Genomic DNA, 20,063 nt, shown 5'->3' on the forward strand with positions numbered 1-20,063 from the left:
AGTCTTTCAAAATTTGCTTGATGCTGGTCTTGTCCATGACCCTCTTGTTAGGTAGGCAAAGAGCAAAAAAAAAAAAAATTCTCATATTACAGATGAGAAAAATAAGTTAGAAATAGGCAAAAATGAGGAAACATGACACTTCAGCAAATAGTTTGCCTGCCGTTTTAGAGGAACATAATATTGCCAATATTGGTCAGATTCATTTAAGAATCCTGTGGAAGCCCAGCAGTACTTCATCCAAAAGATCACACTAGGACCATGGGTTCTGAGGAGCCTGATCGTCAATGCTATCTCAAAATAAAATTGTTCTGCACTTCCGATGAGGACCACTCTACTACCAAGCATTAGACGTGAAACTCTGAAAGCATTCTTGGTGATTATTTAGCACAGGCTGGACTCCTTCAAACCACGAACATTCACCTTCTCTAATTCCTGATCCTGACGGTTCATGAGTGTTTTCCAGTGTTCGTAGAGCTCCACATCTTTGGTTTGAATGTCCTTCAAAGTTCCCTCTCGGAGTACGCTTCCATCCTTCATAGCTATGATCTAGGAAGAGCATATATTAGCAGAAATGGGGCACAACGCCTTGCTGGGCCAAATGAATTACTTTACAAAGCATTTGTTACTGTTTCTACATTTGAGGATGTATAGGGTGACAACAGAAACGTGATCAAAGCTTTCCTCTCCACTTACCCAGTCAGCATGGGTCAGGTATTGCAATTTGTGAGTCACAAGAACGAGTGTCCTTTTGTCATCCTGAAGAAATTTCAAAATCCCCTCCTGCATGAGGTGATCACTTAAGTGGATGTCCAGGGCAGAGAAGGGATCATCCTGTGAACGGTGAAAGAGAACAAGATAAAGGCATTTCACACTCTTCGTGTCACTCGCTTCTTCTGGAGTAGAGAGACACATAGCTCAGCACAAATCACCCCAATTTACGTATACATAAAATGGACTCTGTACAACTTCAAGTTGTAGGAAAGAGAATTAGCTTAAAGATGAATTGTTTCTTCCTCTTTAAAAATTATTTAAAAGGCAACTAACAATATTGAAAATGGTTTGAATTCCTGGAGATTCTTTAAATTCACAAACCAACAATACTCAGTAAGCCATAACAATAGGTTCAAAGAAAGAAAGTAAAGATAATGGGAGTCATTGAATTCTAGATAATAAAAATAGGTACAGATAATATTGATTAGATCACAATGTAACATTATTAGGCATGTTGTCGGGATTGAGTGCGGTAATTCATTTCTATCAGGGACCTAATGAACACTTTTAATATTATTACCTACAAAAATAACATACCCAAGATTGTACTTATGCCAATTATGTTTGGAATAAAGGAAATTTCAGTACACCAAGAAATAAAAAGATTTAGAGAATGGTTATTTGACTCTGAAGTGGTGAGATTTCCATAGGTAATTTTTATATATCTTATTTCTATAATGACATATATGAGAGTAATTCAACATATAACAGTAAAAGAATTAAAACATCCTTATTTTGATGCAAAGAAATCTTGAAATCCACACATAGGAAGGGCCTTTAAAACATTCCTGGAAATGTGTATTATGAGAAACCTATGCATGGATTCCAATATTTTTTGCACCAAAAAATAAATTTATCTTTTAATTCCATTTTCCATGAACTTCTTGAACTTTTCTCATGAGGCATCAAATTACATATTGGGATTCTGACGGAGAAAACCAGAGACTACTGCAGGAAACTCACACTGGAGTGTTTCCTCAAAATGATGAATGGGAAAGCCAAGTGACCTGCAGGGAGGATGGTGTAGCAGCTCAGACCCTGCTGGAAGCACCAGAATCAGCGGGAGTGAGAGGATTGGAGGGACTGCAGAAGGGACAACCTCGTGCAACACGGTATCATTTTCTGGTAAAGAATGGGGAGGAGTGACTGCCTTCGTGAAAGTGAAGTGCATCAATGTCTTCTTCATCACACTTGTTTGTGACTCCTGCATATATGTGATTGCAAAGTTTCTGTTTTTCCTAATGGGTTCAAGAAAGTCGTAGCAGCTAGATTCTCATTCAACCACACACAGATTGCATACTGAGATATTTGGAAACTGTAATTTTGAGAACTTTTCTAAACAAATGACCACAAAAGTTTCTGTACAGTTACCTTGCATTGGTTGAGTATCTGGACAAGGGAAAATAGAAGCAGTTTCTATTGAAATAGAAGCTGATATTTGAAAGTCAGTATAAAAACATGCAGGTGGCCATTGTTGATAGGGATAAGATGAGTTCAGTCATTTTTTGACTCTCCATCAATCTCTACCCACAAAGAAACTATAGGCAATGTGTCTTTATAATAGCATTTAGGAGAAATGAAAAAATTAGCGAAGTATTTAGACAGTTAAGGGGTGATTCTAAATGATAATAAGAATCAGTCTTTTAAAAATCAGTCTACTCAATATCATAGTTATGAATATATGGGTGATATAATTAGTATCATCAGGTGTCTTTTGCAAAAATACATTTAAAAACAGAGACATGCTTCCAGTTATCTCATTTATTTAAACTATTAAATGAGTTATTCTGGATAATTTAATAGTTGATAAAATAATTGTCATTATACATACATATACACACATATCTTACTCTGTACATGTGTATATGATGGAACTTCAGAAATACTTAAAAATAAAAGTTCAAGCCTGAATGGGATGAAGTAAAATTTCCAAAGAAGTGAAAAAAAATATCACTGATACAAGGATTATGTTGACAAAGATGTCTGCACTTTTATCTACAATAATGCACCAAGATCATAATTACCAAGATTTAGTTCATAGCGAAACAGTGACTTTATAAAATTGGGCCAGTATCACAAGGGTAGCCTAATGGTTGGTTTAGCAGCAACATTCTTCTATACTTAATTTGTTTCACTTTTTTTAAATTACGAAAGGACGTTGTATTTCATCAAAAGCTTTCTCTGCATCTATTTGAGAAACTCCTATGGTTTTTATTCTTCATCAATGTGTTATATCACATTTACTGATTTGCATATGTTGAGCCAGCCCAGCATTGCTGGAATGAATCCCACTTGCTCCAGGTGGATATAGTTTTTGGATGTGCTGCTGTATTCAGTTAGCCAGTATTTTGTTGAGCACTTTTGCATCTGTGTTCACCAGGGATATTGGTCTATGTCAAGGCTATCTATGACAAACCATAGCCAGTACCATATTGAGTGGGGAAAAGCTGGAAGCATTTCCACTAAAATACAGAACCAGACAGGGATGTTCACTTTCACCACTGCTATTCAATATAGTTCTGTAAGTTTTAGCCAGAGCCATTGGGGAAAAAAAAAACAAAGGGATACAAATTGGAATGAGGAAGTCAAATTATCCCTGTTTGCAGATGACATGATTCTACACATAGGGGATCCAAAAAGCTTTCCAGATATAAAATGAACACACAAAAATCAATGGTTTTTGTATACACAAACAATGTCATGGCTGAGAAAGAACTTGTAAGATCAGTTCCATTCACAATAGCTATAAAAATTTTGAATACCTTGGGATAAATTTAACCAAGGGGATGAAAGATCTAACAATGAAAATTAAAAAAATGTTAAAGAAAGAAACAGAAGATGAAAAAATTGGAAAAATCTTCTATGTTCATGAAGAATTATTATCATAAAAATGCCCACACTATGTAAAGCAATCTACAGATTCAATCTGATCCCAACCAAAATTTTCTTGGATCTAGAAAAAAAGAACTAAACTTTATATGGAAGCACAAGAGAATCCCAAAAGCCAAAGCAACCTTAAACAATAAAGACAAAACCAGAGGCATCACAATTCCAGATTTCAAGAGATGTTACAAGGCAGTAATTATCAAAACAGCCTGGTACTGGCACAAAAGACAACATGTGCAACGACCAATGCAACAGATGAGAGAACCCAGATATTAATCCACCCACCTACAACCAATTACTCTTTGACAAACAAGCTAAAATCACACCATAGAGAAAGCAAAGACTCTTCAACAAATGTTGTTGGGAAAACTGGATCTCTGTGTGAAGTATAAAACAACATCCCTGGGCCGTTGCCATGGCTCACTTGGTTAATCCTCTGCCTGTGGCACCGCCAGCATCCCATATGGGTGCCGGGTTCTAATCTCGGTTGCTCCTCTTCCAGTCCAGCTCTCTGCTGTGGCCTGGGCAGGCAGTGGAGGATGGCCCAAGTGCTTGGGCTCTGCACCAGCATGGGAGACCAGTAAGAGGCACCTGGCTCCTGGCTTCGGATCGGCACAGCGCCGGACGTAGCAGCCATTTGTGGAGTGAACCAATGGAAGGAAGACCTTTCTCTCTGTCTCTCTCTCTCTGTCTGTAACTCTACTTGTCAAAAAACAAAAACAAAAACAAAACAAAAAAAACCCTACCTTACATCTTATACAAAAATCAACTCATAATGGGAAAAGTATCTAAACTTAAGACCCCAAATCACCCTATTACTACAGGAAAACAGGGGAAACACATTAAGACACTGATATAGGCAACAACATCTTGGAAAAGACCCTAAAAGTACAGGCAATAAAGTAGAAGTAGAGAAATGGGATTACATCAAGCTAAGTAGATTCTGCACTACAAAGCAAACACTCAAGAAAATAAAAAGGCAACCAAAAGAATGGAAAAAAAAAATCTGCAAACTATACATCTGAAAAAGGATTAATATCCAGAATATATAAGGAGGTCAAAAAACTCAGTAACAACAAAATAAACAATCCAGTTTTAAAACAGCAAAGGGCATGAACAGACATTTTTCAAAGATGAAAAACAAATGACCAAGAGACACATGAAGAAATGGTCAAGCTCACTAGCCATTAGGGAAATACAATTAAAAATCACAGTGGAATTTCACCTCACTCCAGTTAGAATGGCTTTCTCTAAAAGTCAAAAGATAACAAATGCTGGTAAGGATATGCAGAAAAGGTACCCTATTGGCGGGAATGTAAACTAGTATAACCATTATGGAAGACTGTATGGAGATTCCTCAAAAATTTGATTGATCTGCCATATGACTCAGCCATCCCACTCTTGGGAATTTACCCAAGTGAAATGAAGTCAGCATATGAAAGAGTTATCGATACCTCCCTGTTTACAGCAGTTACATTCACTATAGCTAAAACAAGATTCAATCCAGAAGTCCCTCAGCTGATCACTGGATAAAGAAAATGTGGAATATATACATGGTGGAATACTATTCAGCCATAAAAAAGAATGAAATCCTGTCTTTCACAACAAAATGGATGCAGCTGGAAACCAATATCCTTAGTGAAATAAGCCATTCCCTAAAAGACAAATACCATATTTTCTCTGATCTGTGGTAACTAATAGAATACCAAAAAAATGTAACATATTTACAAAATGAACATTTTGAGAATTGATTATTGTTTATAGCTCTTGGCTTTACTGTTGTGGAACAGTGCTTTTTTCACCTTTTATTGAATTATTTACTTGGTAGAGGATTAATCTTATGATTATAAAATAAACTGAAGTTATTTCATTGTAAAAATTAAAACATAAGAAATGAAGGAAGATGGATGGTGAGAGCATGGGCAGGAAAGAGGGCAGAGTGGGAAGTATCAATGTGCTCCTACATCTGTAAATATAAAATACACAAAACATCTTCACTTTATATTAATAAAAATTAGTTAAAAATATACAACAAAAAGAATGCATAACAGATGGCTCAAGTAGTTGGATCCCTGTCACCCATACAGGACACTTGGATTGAATTCCTATCTCCTAACTTCAGCCTGGCCCAATTCCAATCATTACTGGCACATGGAGAGTGAGCCAGCAAATGGGAGGTCTTTTTCTTTCTTTCTATCTTTGTCTTTCCCTCTTCCCTGCTCTCTGTATGTATACGTGTGTGTGTTTCTCTGCTTCTCAGATGCAAGATTAAAGATTTAAAACACAGGATGAACATATTTCTGCAAAGATCCAACAGAAACAATGCAGTGAAAGTCTCTAAATTATTTTTACATTTACATTTTTACAGTAAAATATTTCAGAAGTATTGTTTTGTGGTTAAGCTGATGCTTGCAAGACCAGCGTCCCACAATGGGGCACTGGTTCGAGTCCAGGCTGGTCTGCTTCCAATCCAGCTTCCTACTAATGCACCAAGAAGGCAGGGAGTGATGGCCCAAGTGCTCTGGCCCCTGCTATCCATGTGGAAGAGCTGGATAGAATTCCAGGATCCTGGCTTCAGCCTGGCCCAACACTGGTTATTCCAGCTATTTGGGGAGCAAACAAGCAGATCCAAGAGTCAGTCAGTCAATTTGTCTGTCTCTCTCTCTCTCCCTCTGCCTTCCAAAAGTAAATAAATCAATCTTCATTTTTTAAAAAGGTGTGTTTATTCTTCATTTCTCATAACTATAGCTGTAGGGGATTCATAGTGTGAGTATCCCTTCACTGTACCACAGTGAGAGTCTAGCACCCTTCAGGAATCTTACTAAGGAAGAACATGCTGGTTAAGAACACAAGCTATGGAATCAGGCCCCACAGCTTTGATAGCCTGCTCCACAATCACTGTCCCTGTCACCTTGGATAAGCCACACACTGAGCCTCAGGATCGTCATCTATGAAGAGCAGTAATGACAATGATGATGGCTGCAGCAACACCAAGCCTCCTATACTTTCAAGAATTAAGTGCATCAGGGGTTAGAAAAATGCCTATGCCATATAAAGTCATCAATAACGGTTGCTAGCATAACTATGCCTGGATCTCCCTGGGGGAGGCATCATTGTGTTAGAGTGAAACGTATAGAACTTAATCAAAACTGAAGCTTGACTGGTTAAGAATCACGGCTCAAGATTCAGTTTGTACATTAACATTGTGCGACAATATTTCCTTAAAAAAAAGGCAAGGTAATTTGCTAAATGGCCAATTCAAGAAATGACCAGTTCTTCATTTAAAGAATTTATTATTTATTTAGCTGTGAGTAAATGACTACAGTTTGATCCAACAGCAGGGTAAGCCTCTGCTTGGGAAGCCTGCATTTCTCTATCAGTGTGCCTCTCTATGAGTGTGCCCACCTCAACTCTGAACCAGCTTTCTGCTAAACTACTAGGAAGGCAGCAGATGGTCCCAGTACTTGGGATCCTACCATTCACATGGAAGGCCCACAAGGAGTTGATGGCTTCTGGCTTTGGTGTCGCCCAGCTGTAGTGACCATTTTGGGAATGAACTCGGGGATGGAGGATTGATCTCTGCCTCTCTCCCTGCAGCCACCCCCATCTCTTTGTCCCTCTACCTTTCAAATAGATAGAGAGGTGGGAGAGATAAATAAATAGATTAATGCTTGAGATGATGGAAAACCTGAGTATCATGACTTCATCTATGTCCCCAAATCACTATACCCCACAAAGAGGTATGATTAACTGTCAATAACAAAGAACATTTTTTTCATATATATATAGTCTTCATTAATGAATTCTCTTATACATTCAATGACTACATTCTTTGTATGGATGTATTTCTGGAAATAACTTCTTATTAATATATTCACTGATATACATAATACACTTAAAGATGCCTTAAAGTTTCAAAAGCAATGAATATTCTTGATACATCATGAAGATCTCTTCATTTGGCTTTGATGGCAAGATAAAGCTTATTTGCAGTAAAATGTAAAGCCAAAGAATTATGACTATGTGTACAAGCAAAAGCCTTAAACATTCATCACATTAAAGCCATTTTCCTTTGTTTCGTCCATCAAGTATGGAAGATGGACACTTGGGACGTCATTAAATACTCATGGATGGAAAAAAGGAAGGAAGGAGGGGAGGATAGAGGGAGGGAAGGAGAAAGAGGAGGAAGAGGAGAGGCAGGCAGTAAAAGAGAGGGAAGAGAGGGAGGAAGAGGAGGGAAAAAGAAAGGATATTAAAGGACAACACAGATAGTAACTTAATCATTTCAGAAAATGCCAGAGAATTTTAGCTGATGGCAAACACCATAGAAAGAGGCAGATTCTACATTTCACTAGTCATTACTTCTTAAGTGAGATGCTTGACCTCTCTATTCTTGTTTGCTAACATGAGGACACCATCCACCTTCATAGCACCGTCCTGAGAATCAAATGGAAAACCTCGTGGTTCAGAGTGCTTTGTGTATTTTTAAGCATAGAAGCATATGATATTATCAGTTTTGAAGAATTGTTAAAACATACCAATAGCATTCCATTGCTGTCAAAACATTTTTCTATTTGAAGTTGCCATGAAGTAAGTATAATATTTAGGTTATGGGGTCCAATAGTTTTAAGGTTATCTGTCTGATCAGAGCGCACTGAGCACATACTTTTTCAAAGGGACTCTGACAAACACTACTGCAACCAGGATTAAGAAAAGTTATACAAATTGTGTCATTTGTGCAAGATTTGTAGATACTAATCTTACTTAGCCTAGAGAAATGTGAATTAATTTTTAACAATAATATTAAAATACAGAACTATGGCTGTATATTTGTAGCTACATTAGAATGAGGAAAATACACAGAAGCAAATTTTAATCCCGTAACTTTCCAATAAGAAGAGCTGTCTGTGCAAAGCAGAACAATGGCCTGCAAAGATGCCTATGCCCTAACCCTAAGAATCTGTGACTTGCTTCCTTACATGCCAAGAGGGACTTTGCAGATATGATTCTGATCTGATTAAAGACTTTGAGATAGGGAGATGTCCTGGATGGACCCAAAATAATTCCATGAATCTTTTTAAGCAGAGAACCCTCCGAGCTGTGAAGATAGGCAGAGGTGACTATAGGAATGGCCATGGGGACATCACATTGCTGAGTTTGCAGATAGGGGAAGGTGGCCATGAGACAAGAACCCTGGAAGCCTCTAGAAGTTAGAAAAGGCAAGAAAATTGATTCTTCTTTATAACTCCCAAAAGGAAACACAGCTCTGCTGATACTTCATTGAATATTTAGTCTACAGATCTGTAAGATAATAAATGTATGTTGAAGTCATTAATTATGGTTCTAATAGCAATAGGAAACTTATACTCTGTCCAACAAGAAAAAGGCTGCCTTCAAGGTAAGTGTGTTAAGACAGGAGCATCAAAAAGCTGTTAGATGTGCTGAAATGAAAACTGTAGTGAACAAGAAGGAATCCACAACAAGTTAACACTATGACTTGTTTGAACGTCATAATTTTTACATTAATGTACACTGGGATGATTAAATTGCAGCTGTGTGATGGACTGGCATAGAAAAGCACACCCAGGGCAGTGGACCTTGGTCCCTTCCAGAGTCCCTAGTCCCTGGTCACGTAGTCCTCAAGGTTGCAGAAGTCATTTCTAATTGTGAGTCCATCTGCTATGGGAAAGATTTCTAGTTACACAGATTACTTCTAGATCTTGCTATGGATTTCTAAATTTTTTAAAAGTATGTTTACTTATTTGAAAGGCTGAGAGAGACACACACAGAGAAAATGTTCTGATTCTCTGATTCACTCTCCTAAAGGTCTTCTTTTTTTACTTTTTTTAAACTTTTATTTAATAAATATAAATTTCCAAAGTACAACTTCTGGATTATAGTGGCTTTTTCCCCCTGTAACCTCCCTCCCACCCACAACCATCCCATCTCCCACTCCCTCTCCCATCCCATTCTCCATCGTGATTCATTTTCAATTATCTTTATATACAGAAAATCTACTTAGTATTTAAAAGATTTCAATAGTTCGCACCCACACAGCCATACAAAGTATACAGTACTGTTTGAGTAGTAGTTTTACCATTAATTCACATAGTACAACACATTAAGGACAGAGGTCTGACATGGGGAGCAGGTGCACAGTGACTCCCATTGTTGATTTAACAATTGACACTCTGACTTATGACGTCAGTAATCACCTGAAGCTCTTGTCATGAGTTGCCAAGGCTATGGAAACCTCTTGAGTTCACCAACTCCAATCTTATTTAGACAAGGCCATAATCAAAGTGGAAGTTCTCTCCTCCCTTCAGGGAAAGGTACCTCTCCAAAGGTCTTCAATGGCTGGACTTGAGTCAGGCTGAAGTCAGGAGCTAGAAATGTAATCCCTGTCTTCAACATGAGTGGAAAGGATATGACTACTTAAGCCATCATCTGCCTCCTCTTGGGTGTGCTTTGTAAGGAAGCTGGAGTCAGAAGCAGAGGCAGGACTGGAAGCCAGGCACTCTGATAAGCCTTGCAGGCATCTCAAGTGGCATTTTAATCCCTGCACCGAATGCCTCTCCCCTGCCATGCCTTATCTGGTGTGCTTTGGAGACACATACTCTTAGAGACATTAACCTGAAATGAGTTTCTAGTATGTCCAAATTCTTCCACCGTGCCCAGTTATAGATCTGAACTTAGTGGGATACTCCCAAATCAACCTCCCTTCTGAAGTAATTCTGCCTATTAGATGGAGTGGAGACTCAAATGGATGTCTGGAACCAGATTTATAAATGGTTAATAGTTTCACAGAAGGAGAAGGCAGGGGAGGAGGTATTTATATACCCTGATGGTCTTTCATACAGTGTCGATTTGTAAGCTAGGTTATTTAGGCTATCCCTTACCAAAATAAGGCAAAATCACAATCAACATTATTATCAAATGTTATTTGTGAATCCACAGGTAGAGCCAAGGCATTAACCCAGGATAGTCATGAAAATAATCAAAGGGGCTTTATGAACACATGGATTCTGGATACCTCTCTTTCAGATTATCAGTCACTACGTCTAGGCTAGGACCAAGACTTCTGCAGCTTCAGGAAGCATCACGGATATAAATATAAATCAAAAGATCTGTGATCAGGCCGGTGCCGTGGCTCAATAGGCTAATTCACTGCCTGCGGCACTGGCACACGAGGTTCTAGTCCTGGTCGGGGCGCCGGATTCTGTCCCGGTTGCTCCTCTTCCAGGCCAGCTCTCTGCTGTGGCCCAGGAGTGCAGTGAAGGATGGCCCAAGTCCTTGGGCCCTGCACCCGCATGGGAGACCAGGAGAAGCACCTGGCTCCTGGTTTTGGATCAGCGCGGTGCGCCGGCTGCAGTGCACCAGATGCAGCATGCCAGCTGCAGCGGCCACTGGAGGGTGAACCAACAGTAAAGGAAGACCTTTCTCCCTGTCTGTCTCTCTCCCTGTCTACTCTGCCTGTCAAAAAAAAAAAAAAAAAATCTGTGATCTTGCCCTGTCAATCCAACACCATCCACACACCCACATTAACAATCCGCCTGGCCAAGAAACTCCACTAGGACAGGTATTTGATATAGTGGTTAAGATGCCACGTGGGATGCTTGCAGCTGATACCAGAGTACCTGGATTCAAGCCACAGCTACATTCCTGATTCCAGCTTCCTGATTAAGTGCACCCTGGAAGGTAGCGGATGATTGCTCAAGTAGTTGTGTCTCTATCACCCACATAGAAGACCTGGATTGAGTTCACAGCTGCAGGCTTCAGACTGGCCCATTTTTGGCTGTGTGGGCATCTGTGGAGACAGCCAGTGGGTAGAACATCTATCTGTCTCTTTGTCTTTCTGCCTCTCAAAAAGAAAAAAAGAAAATGAAGCAAAGAAAGGAAGAAAAAACTCAGCTAAGCAAGCACACAGAATACCTCAGCCTCTTGGACACCAATCTGGAGTTCTGACTGAATTTTTTACTGTGGATCTGCTACTAATCTGTTTTCCCAAGAAATTCTCTGATTCTACAAGTTAAACCACATGTCCTTGAATTGATTGACATGTCTTTTTAAGGACTCATTAGTCCACAGGGAAAAATGAAGTCAGAATGAAAGTCAAGAACGTTCTTACCAAGAAGACAATGTTGGTGTTTTGATAGAGAGCTCGTGCCACACAGATTCTCTGCCTCTGGCCCCCACTCAGGTTGATGCCCTAGGGAAGAAGCACCCAAGTCAGCTATTTTTTCCACTAGTAAATAATCTATTTATTTAAAAAATAGCTTTAAAATACCGATGTCTTTAAAATAACAATTGCTGGTAATTTATTATTTAAACATAACATTGGTAAGAGAAAATGAAAACAATCTATTGGTCAATATTCTAATTATACCAAGAGTGTTTTGGGCTGATAACATTAATCCACCTTTCAGTGGGACAGAGAACTCTACCCTGCTATACAGAGGTATTAATAAGCAAAACATCTGGTGAGTGCTATACAGCTGTGAGCAATTTCAAGACTTCTAGTTCCAGAACTGTGTGTGCAGTTTACTTAATACAAACCTCTTAAATTTGATATTGCAAGTTATGCTAAACAGAACTATACAAGGTGCTCTTATAATGAACTAGTAGTAGTTATTACTTTAAGAAGTTGTACTTAAGCATTTAGTATGTGTCAACCTTGAGTCAATGGCTTTAATCTTCTTATCTCCTTTATTATTCACAGCAATTTCACTACATAAGTGTTCTTCTCATTTTATGTATATGGACACTGGGCCTCAGAGAAGTTGATCTCATCCTCTTGAACTATACTATGCTGCAAAGAGGAATAGCGATGAAGAACAAAGTCTACGTGGAGCACATGTTTGGTGCAGTGGTTAAGTCATTGCTTGGGATTCCCACATCCCATATTGTAGTGACAGGTTCGGGTCCTGGCTGTGCTGAGGCAGCAGATAATGGCCAAGTGCTTGAGTCCCTGCCAGCCACAGCGGGGACCAAGGACAGGGTTCTGGGCTCCTGGCTGGGGCTGGCCCAGCCCTGGCTATTGTGGCTATTTGGGAAGTGAACCAATGGACAGAAGATTGTTGTCTATTTCTTTCTCACTATCTTCCTTTAAAATACTTTTTTTTTAAATAGGAAAAAAAACAAGACTATACAGTCAGACTAATCTTGGCTCCACCATCTACTCTACAGTTGGTCATGTTTGTTACCTTTTTTCAGCCATAGTCTCCTTGGCTGTAATACGCAGATATTAAGAATACTAATAATACATTTGTAGTAACACTCATAATAACAACACTTATAATAACACATAATATATTTCTTGTGGAAACAGATAATGCATATAATGATTTTCCCCAGTAATTAACACCTATTAGAGTTAAAAAAAAGGTATAACCATTATTTTGTGACCTGTGGTGCTGTGGCATAACATATAGGTGCCAGTTCATGTCCCAGCTGCTGCTTTTCCAATCCAGCTCTCTGCTATGGCCTGGGAAAGCAGTGCAAGATGGCCTAAGTGATTAGGATCCTGAACCCATATAGGAGACTGGGAAGAAGCTCCTGGCTTCAGATCGGCCCAGCTCCGGCTGTTGTGACCATTGCAGAGTGAAGCACAAAATGGAAGACCTTTCTCTGTCTCTCCCTCTGTCTGTAACTCTACCTCTCAAGTAAATAAATAAAATCTTTAAAAAAATTATTATTTTAATAAAAAATCACAGGTAAAAACCTTTTCCAGCTGGTCAGAGTAGTTTGACATCAATGTAAAAACCTGTTCATATGAAGAAAAAAGGAATACCTTAATAAGAATAAATAGGTGCTGACAAGAGTGGAAGAATTTGCTGGAAGCCACATCAGTTTCCCAATCAAGTACGGTAAGCATAATATATATTTACATCAAAGTCAGGGACTACATTTTACTTTCCTTGACAACTCCCAAGTGACAAGCACACTGTTAAGGAGGCAATAGTTATTCAATAAATACTTCATAGAGAGTTACATCAAAGGTCTCCAGTTGCATTTCTGGAACTTGTCACTAGGCACAAGCTTCAACTACTAAGCTCTCAGAATTTCTAATGGCATGGACCACAGAGTTTTCTAGACTTGTGTTCAATGCTTACTTAAACTGTACATAGCTTACCCTCTCTCCAATTTCAGTTTGGTCTCCAAATGGTAGTAAGTCAATATCTGGTTGCAAAGAACAGGCATCTGTGACAGCTTTGTACCTTCGGAAGAAAGGATTTTGAATTTTTAGACACCTACTAAGACACTGCCCATAAACTGAGCTCCAGATGCAGTATCTTGAGGGCTAAAAACATGTTTCCTGGGCAACTTAGAATATAACGCGAGGTATGCAGATACAAAGAAATACAGATAAGAGTTGCCACTCTTCTCACTGCAAAAATGATAGCCATATGAGGTGATGCTAATTTAGATACTCTACTATGTATATTGGCTTTGAGGCAGCCTGTTAGACATGATAAATACATACAATGTTATCTGTAAATTTAAAATTCTTAGGAAAATGCTAGTATGTGGAGAAGACTGATTAAAAAAAAAAAAAAAAACATGCCTTTGGAGGTGCTCTAGTGAGAGGTGGGTACAAAGTTCTCCCAAAATACAGAAGCACTGAAGGACACTCAGGGAAGTTGCAGGGCAGGCAAATCTGCATCCAGCAAGGTGAGGAGTAATTTTCCAGGGAGAAAAATGAGGACAAGGGCAGCTTAAGGAACTCCAGGAGGGCTGGCGCCACGGCTCACTTGCTTAATCCTCTGCCTGTAGCACCGGCATCCCATATGGGCGCCGGGTTTTAGTCCCAGTTACTCCTCTCCCACTCCAGCTCTCTGCTGTGGCCCAAAAGGGCAGTGGAGGATGGCCCAAGTGCTTGGGCCCCTGTACCCGCATGGGAGACCAGGAGGAAGCACCTGGCTCCTGGCTTCAGATCAGCACAGTGCTGGCCATAGCGGAGTGAACCAATAGAAGGAAGACCTTTCTCTCTGTCTCTCTTCACTGTCTGTATCTCTACTTGTCAAATAAAAAAAAAAAAAAAAGGAACTCCAGGATGTGGAGTCATCTCCGGAAGGAACTCCAGGAGGTAGAGACCTCTCCGGGAGGTGACAGACCACAGTAGGCTCATTCTGGGTAACACATAACATAGGTGTCCTTGCACTCGATCACACATGAAGGAGGGGGACGTGGAAGATGATGATGGCTGATGGTACTCAACTTGATCGAGGCTGGCAGTGGGAATCAGATGCATGGGAAGTATGAGCACAGGGAAGCGTAGGAATTGAAGGGACCGGGAAGAAATACCAGGTATTTCTGTTTCCTTTGTCACCTGGACTTGAAATACTCGAGTTATCCTTGACTCCTTCCTATTCTTATCTGTCCTCTCTCTCTTACTCCAGAATGTTTTCCTTCCTCAACATTCCTTTACATTTCTGCTGTCACCCCAAGGGCAGCAAGAACCACCACATGCCTGGATCATTATTCTGACTCACTCCTAGCGGTCTCCTCGCTCCCAACTCAGAATAAACTACCAAGAGATTTTACTTCCAGATTAGCGGGCTTGCCTTGCTATGCTTGTCTCTAACGTCAGGAGTGCTGCCCCAGAACGCACACAATTAAATCCCACTGGGCCCCCTCTTGTGACCTGATTTCAGAACTCCCTTTCTGCCTGTGCCCACTCTGCAAACGATCCCATGCAATCCAAGTTCTTCTTCCCATACTATATGCTTTGTTGATTCAAAAACCCTTGGTGAGGGCAGGCATTTAGAACAGGGATTAAGGCACCCTTTGGGATGCCCGCATCCCCTATGAGAATGCCTGGGGTCACATCTAGCTCCTGACTCCAGCTTCCTGCTAATGCAGACCTGGGGAGACAGTAGGGATGGCTTAAGTAGTCCCTGCCACTCCTATGGGAAACCCGGTCTCAGGTCCCAGCTCCAGGCTTCAGCATGGCCCATGGAAGGCATCTGGAGAGTAATCCCATGAATAACAATACCCTATGTATCTGCCTTTCCCTGCCTCTGAAGACATCAAGAATGAAAACAAAAAACGTTTAGTGATGGGCATTAAAGTGGGGTGAGCAGGGAAGAGAGCTGCAGACGTAAAGGTTCCAAAACAATGGACCAAATCCATGGATCAGAAATAGGTGCCGTTCAGTTCCACATTGTATATGCTCAAAGTTACCTCTGTTTGTTGAAAGGACTTCCAAAGGTGATATTTTCTTCTACTGTGGCGTTTAATAGCCAGGGTTTTTGGGCTGCATAGGCCACTGAGTACCTGTTCCTACTGTAGACCAAAAAAGAAAAAAATACACTGGAATTAGGCAAAGTTGCTGTGCTGGGTGTGTACTTTAGTATAACTATGGAAAATAACAGTTGATGACATATCTCAAATAGAGAAATGGAAAACTTCCAAAAGGGACTAGTTTAAAGACCACCAACCTGATTACGAAATGGTTAAATATGCCACTTAAATGAAAAGGATTAGAATTTAATCAAAAAGTCACACAGTGTATAACATCAAATTTTGTTGGGTTCAAAAAGTATTTGAAGGTCTGAACTATTAATCATAAGTTTCTCCTTAAAAATAACTATAATCTTAAAAATAATTTAAATATGATAAATTCATGATAAATGTATTTCAAAACATATCGAAATAGTTTATTTCTTAAAAATGATAACTTCCTCTCCCCCCTCCATTTTTTTGGCTTGCAAGTTCTACCAGATGTCCATATATCAGACTGCGATCTTCAGCGATTAGGAAAATACAGGTAAACTGAAGACAGAGAGGATGATGTGGGTGGGGTGGGGGAGGGCAGGTCAGCTTAGAAGTCAGATTTTCACAGTTAGTTCAGGATCTGTAAATACTAATTAAGGAATTAATGTTAAAAAGATTAAGATAGTAGGAGAGAATTGTTAGCAATGCTCAATGATCATCCTGAAACAGAGACAGGGTAGCACAGAATATGCACAGATTATCTCTTGGATAATCACGTGTGCAGTCAAACAGTGGTTCCCAACCCCTGACAGTTCTGCTTCACATTCCTCCTGGGCGTCATGGTCATGTGTTTTGTTTTTGTTGTTTCATTACTTTTTTTTTTTTTTTTTTTTTTTTTTTTGTAGATAAAGTACTGAGTTCTCCATCCCCACCTCACAGGCAGATTCCATCATTGCATAACTCACAATCAATACAGAAGGTCTTCAAAAAGTGTGTGGGGGAAAAACAGAATTAAAAGGCAAGTTTATTTTAGATGCAATAAAAATGTTTGAAATCCATGCAAAATGTCTTTGGAGTATGCATTTCCATTAACTTTAAAAAAAACCTTTATAATGTATAATATATAATTCTTACATTTTTATTTTGTGGAATCCCTAACCCTAGGCAAAGTTAAGACATGTGTGGCTCATGGAAGTCGATACAATGAGCCATTTTGTTTGGCAAATAATTCTTCCAGCAGCCTGCAAAAGTTGCGAACCACTGCTATGGGAAATATGCTAGTACATTTTAATAAATTGAATATCATGAAAATGATGACTAGGAATAGGAGATTAAAGTCTGGAGGGAAGGAAGTTATTTATTAAACTCAGGTTAAAATAGAAATAATACCTTCTGGTTGCTTCAAAAGAAGGCTCAGATTCATTTACACTGCAAGTATGGCAAACAATGTTCATTAATTACGAATAATATGGAATGAATGTGTGTACATATCAGGTAAGAGATAAACACTGGACATTTTCAACAGCTACATTTTCCAAATCATTTTTGATATTAACTTCAAAGACAAACTAAATATTATTCTTTGCGTTTTCATCTGCCAAGAAATAATCACTTAGTAAGCTTCCAAAAAACAGTACTGTTATCTTTCAAACCCGGTTTTCATTCATACAACAACTTTGGTTCTAGTCCCACCTCTGCTGTAACTAACCGTGGTATTAGGTACTTTCTCTAGAATGTAGTTTCCTAGCTTCCTAAGGATTCGTTATTTCCAAAATCTCCCTACCTTTAATATTTTAATCTAATCTATTTAAATTTCTGGTTAACCAACCTAAGGCATGAACAGAAGATATATTTTTTGAGGTCTGAATACAAAAGGTACACAAACTTAGTTGGGTCTTCAGTACGTGTGGTAATGGTGACATCTGAGTTTAATCATCTATTGACTGTATGACTTACGTAAGAAGTAGAGTTTGACTAATTACATTTCGTTACCTCCATGTTATGGGGGAAACCATCTGAAGATCCATTTTTTCCTTTTTTTTAAAATAATTTAGATACAACAGAATTGCATTTTAAAAGACAAGAATTCAGTAGCCATACATACACCTAATTAAATCTTATAGGGACTCCAGAAATAGATCTATTTTTACTTTGGAAAGAGTTGTATGCTTTTGTGGAGAAAATTTACTTATTACCTAGTGCTATTTGGTTTAGAGTTACTAAGGATTATTTTCACTATTGCTCATTGCTAGCTACAGCTTGGGATGATTGACAGAGGCTGCAAAAAACAACCTCAAGCTAAAATTCCCTCTCAGTAACAATTATTCCCCAATTTTAAGTCACTCATAAAAATTATGAGGTACACAATTTCCCAAGTGATATTTGCCATAGAATGTGCTTTACATAACAAGAAATACAACCTTTACTTCTTTTAGTGGCAAAAAGACAATAAATGAACTTAACAGTTTTAGTGAGTCAAAGGAGAGAGAGCCAAAATGGGGAAGAGCAGGTGTATACGGCAAACAATGGCTTCATTGTATACTGGCCATCCATGTAGAAATGAGGAGTAGATATCTAAAAATGTCAGTGCCAGGTGGGGATAGAATTTGGAAGGTGTCTATTCAATAACAATTGATTAAATGATATTCGTTCAATATCAATTGAAAAATATTTATCAATCACCTCTTAGAGAAAATACTAGTGATACAAAGAACAAGGAAGATCATCCCTCCATTCTTTCATGCTGCTTTCAACCTTTTAAGAACCAGACAAGGGAGTAAGCACTAAGATAAGTGAGGTTGTTTTAAACATACAGAACACCCATGCCACCTGTGGCACATCAGGGTCAGCAGTGGAACTGCTGCCAGAGTCAATCGCAGGGGCAGGGGTTGTGGCATGGTTGGTTCAGCTGCCATCTGGGACACTGGCATCCCAGCTGTTTCACTTCCAATCCAGCTCCCTGCTGATGTGCCTGGGAAAGCAGCAGCAGATGACCCAAGTGCTTGGGTTCCTGTAACTTCATAGGAGATCTGAGTCCTGACTTCAGGCTCCTGACTTCAGCCTGTCCTATCCTTGTTGTTGTGGCCATTTTTGAAGTGAATCAGATGACGGAAAATCTCTGCACTTCTTCTCTGTCTCTTTAACTCTGACTTTCAAATTAATCCCTTTTTTAAAAAAAGTAAGCTAGATGAAGAAAAATCCAAGAGTACTTTATACCAGAGAAGATGCAAATTGGAAGGCCATGAAGTCACCTTGTTATACAGGATCTGACATAAATTCAGCATGGCTGAAATATGGGGATAGAGAGTGAAGAAAAGGATATGATGAATTTCAAAAGTAGGCACAGGGGGATTATGAGTGAGGTCATGAACCTTTTTACAGAGCTTGAACTTCTCTCCAGAATCCTAGAAACACTGAAAATGAGATGCCACTGTAATCACAGAACAAAACAAAGGATTGGAGAGAGCAAGGCTGGAGGGGATGCAGAGACCACCGGACACTACAAGAGTTATGGGGATAAGAAGGCAGTGCCCTGATTAGGGAAACTGGGAATGAATGAAAATAAAGAGACACAAGGATAGCCAGAACTGTGTGACTGACCAGAGCAGAGGGGATTCAGAAGACGAGAGTGAAAGAAATGGAACACAGGACGTACATACTCTAGAAGACAGTGAACTCAGCATCAGACACATTCTGTTGGAGCTGCCCAAGGAATATCAAAGTGACCATGACCAGGAATCTAAATTGAAAGCTCAGAAGAGACAGCTGGGAAATGAAGACTTTGGAGTGATTTTTCTTCATGATGTGTATCTTAGATACCAAGGACTTTGGTATACTGGACTTTGAGTTTTACTAGAAACTAAGCAAGGGGGCCTTCTGAGGAAGAAAGGGCAAAAGGGTCACGTGGTCAGATAAAGACCAAAAAGCATCTGAGGAATTTAATAACCTGGACGTCATTCATGGCTTTGGCAAGAACAGTTTAAGTGGAGTGGTAGGGGTAGAAACCAGATGGCCATGGGTTCAGATGAGATTGACTGATAGACTGATAGGGAATTCTGTTTATCTACAAATAGAAAAGCTGGGGGCTGGATTAAGTGTGAATCAGAAAAAGAAAAAAAGAACTGCTTGATTTGGCTTTATGATCTCACTGTTGAGTAAAGAGAACAATCCCTATTAGAAAGCTCACAAGG

At 39.3% G+C, this 20,063-nt stretch overlaps 1 protein-coding gene and 1 long non-coding RNA gene across 11 annotated transcripts in view; one reads left to right on the plus strand and one right to left on the minus strand.

The window, feature by feature from the left end:
• LOC108176990 (uncharacterized) overlaps positions 1–20,063 on the plus strand; it is a 174,042-nt gene that overhangs the window by 145,617 nt on the left and 8,362 nt on the right. The window contains exons 7-9 of one of the 2 annotated variants that reach the window (XR_016213537.1): positions 12,377–13,523; positions 16,372–16,426; positions 16,779–16,891. The exons of the other annotated variant lie outside the window; for it this stretch is intronic. This is a non-coding gene — a long non-coding RNA (uncharacterized LOC108176990). The remainder of the gene's footprint in view (positions 1–12,376; positions 13,524–16,371; positions 16,427–16,778; positions 16,892–20,063) is intronic. 2 annotated transcript variants of the gene reach the window in all.
• Positions 1–20,063, minus strand: part of ABCC9 (ATP binding cassette subfamily C member 9) — a 146,964-nt gene that overhangs the window by 46,983 nt on the left and 79,918 nt on the right. For 5 of the 9 annotated variants that reach the window (XM_089303254.1, XM_008259331.5, XM_017343242.4 and 2 more), the window contains 6 exon segments: positions 17,263–17,301; positions 15,841–15,942; positions 13,790–13,874; positions 11,786–11,866; positions 694–831; positions 421–546 (listed from right to left, as the gene is read on the minus strand). In XM_089303254.1, the coding sequence (XP_089159380.1) occupies positions 421–546; positions 694–831; positions 11,786–11,866; positions 13,790–13,874; positions 15,841–15,942; positions 17,263–17,301 (571 nt within the window). 9 annotated transcript variants of the gene reach the window in all.

This window comes from Oryctolagus cuniculus, chromosome 9 (assembly GCF_051225735.1).
Source record: "Oryctolagus cuniculus isolate XC-2025 breed Fujian yellow rabbit chromosome 9, ASM5122573v1, whole genome shotgun sequence".
In the NCBI taxonomy this organism is placed as follows: Eukaryota; Metazoa; Chordata; class Mammalia; order Lagomorpha; family Leporidae; genus Oryctolagus; species Oryctolagus cuniculus.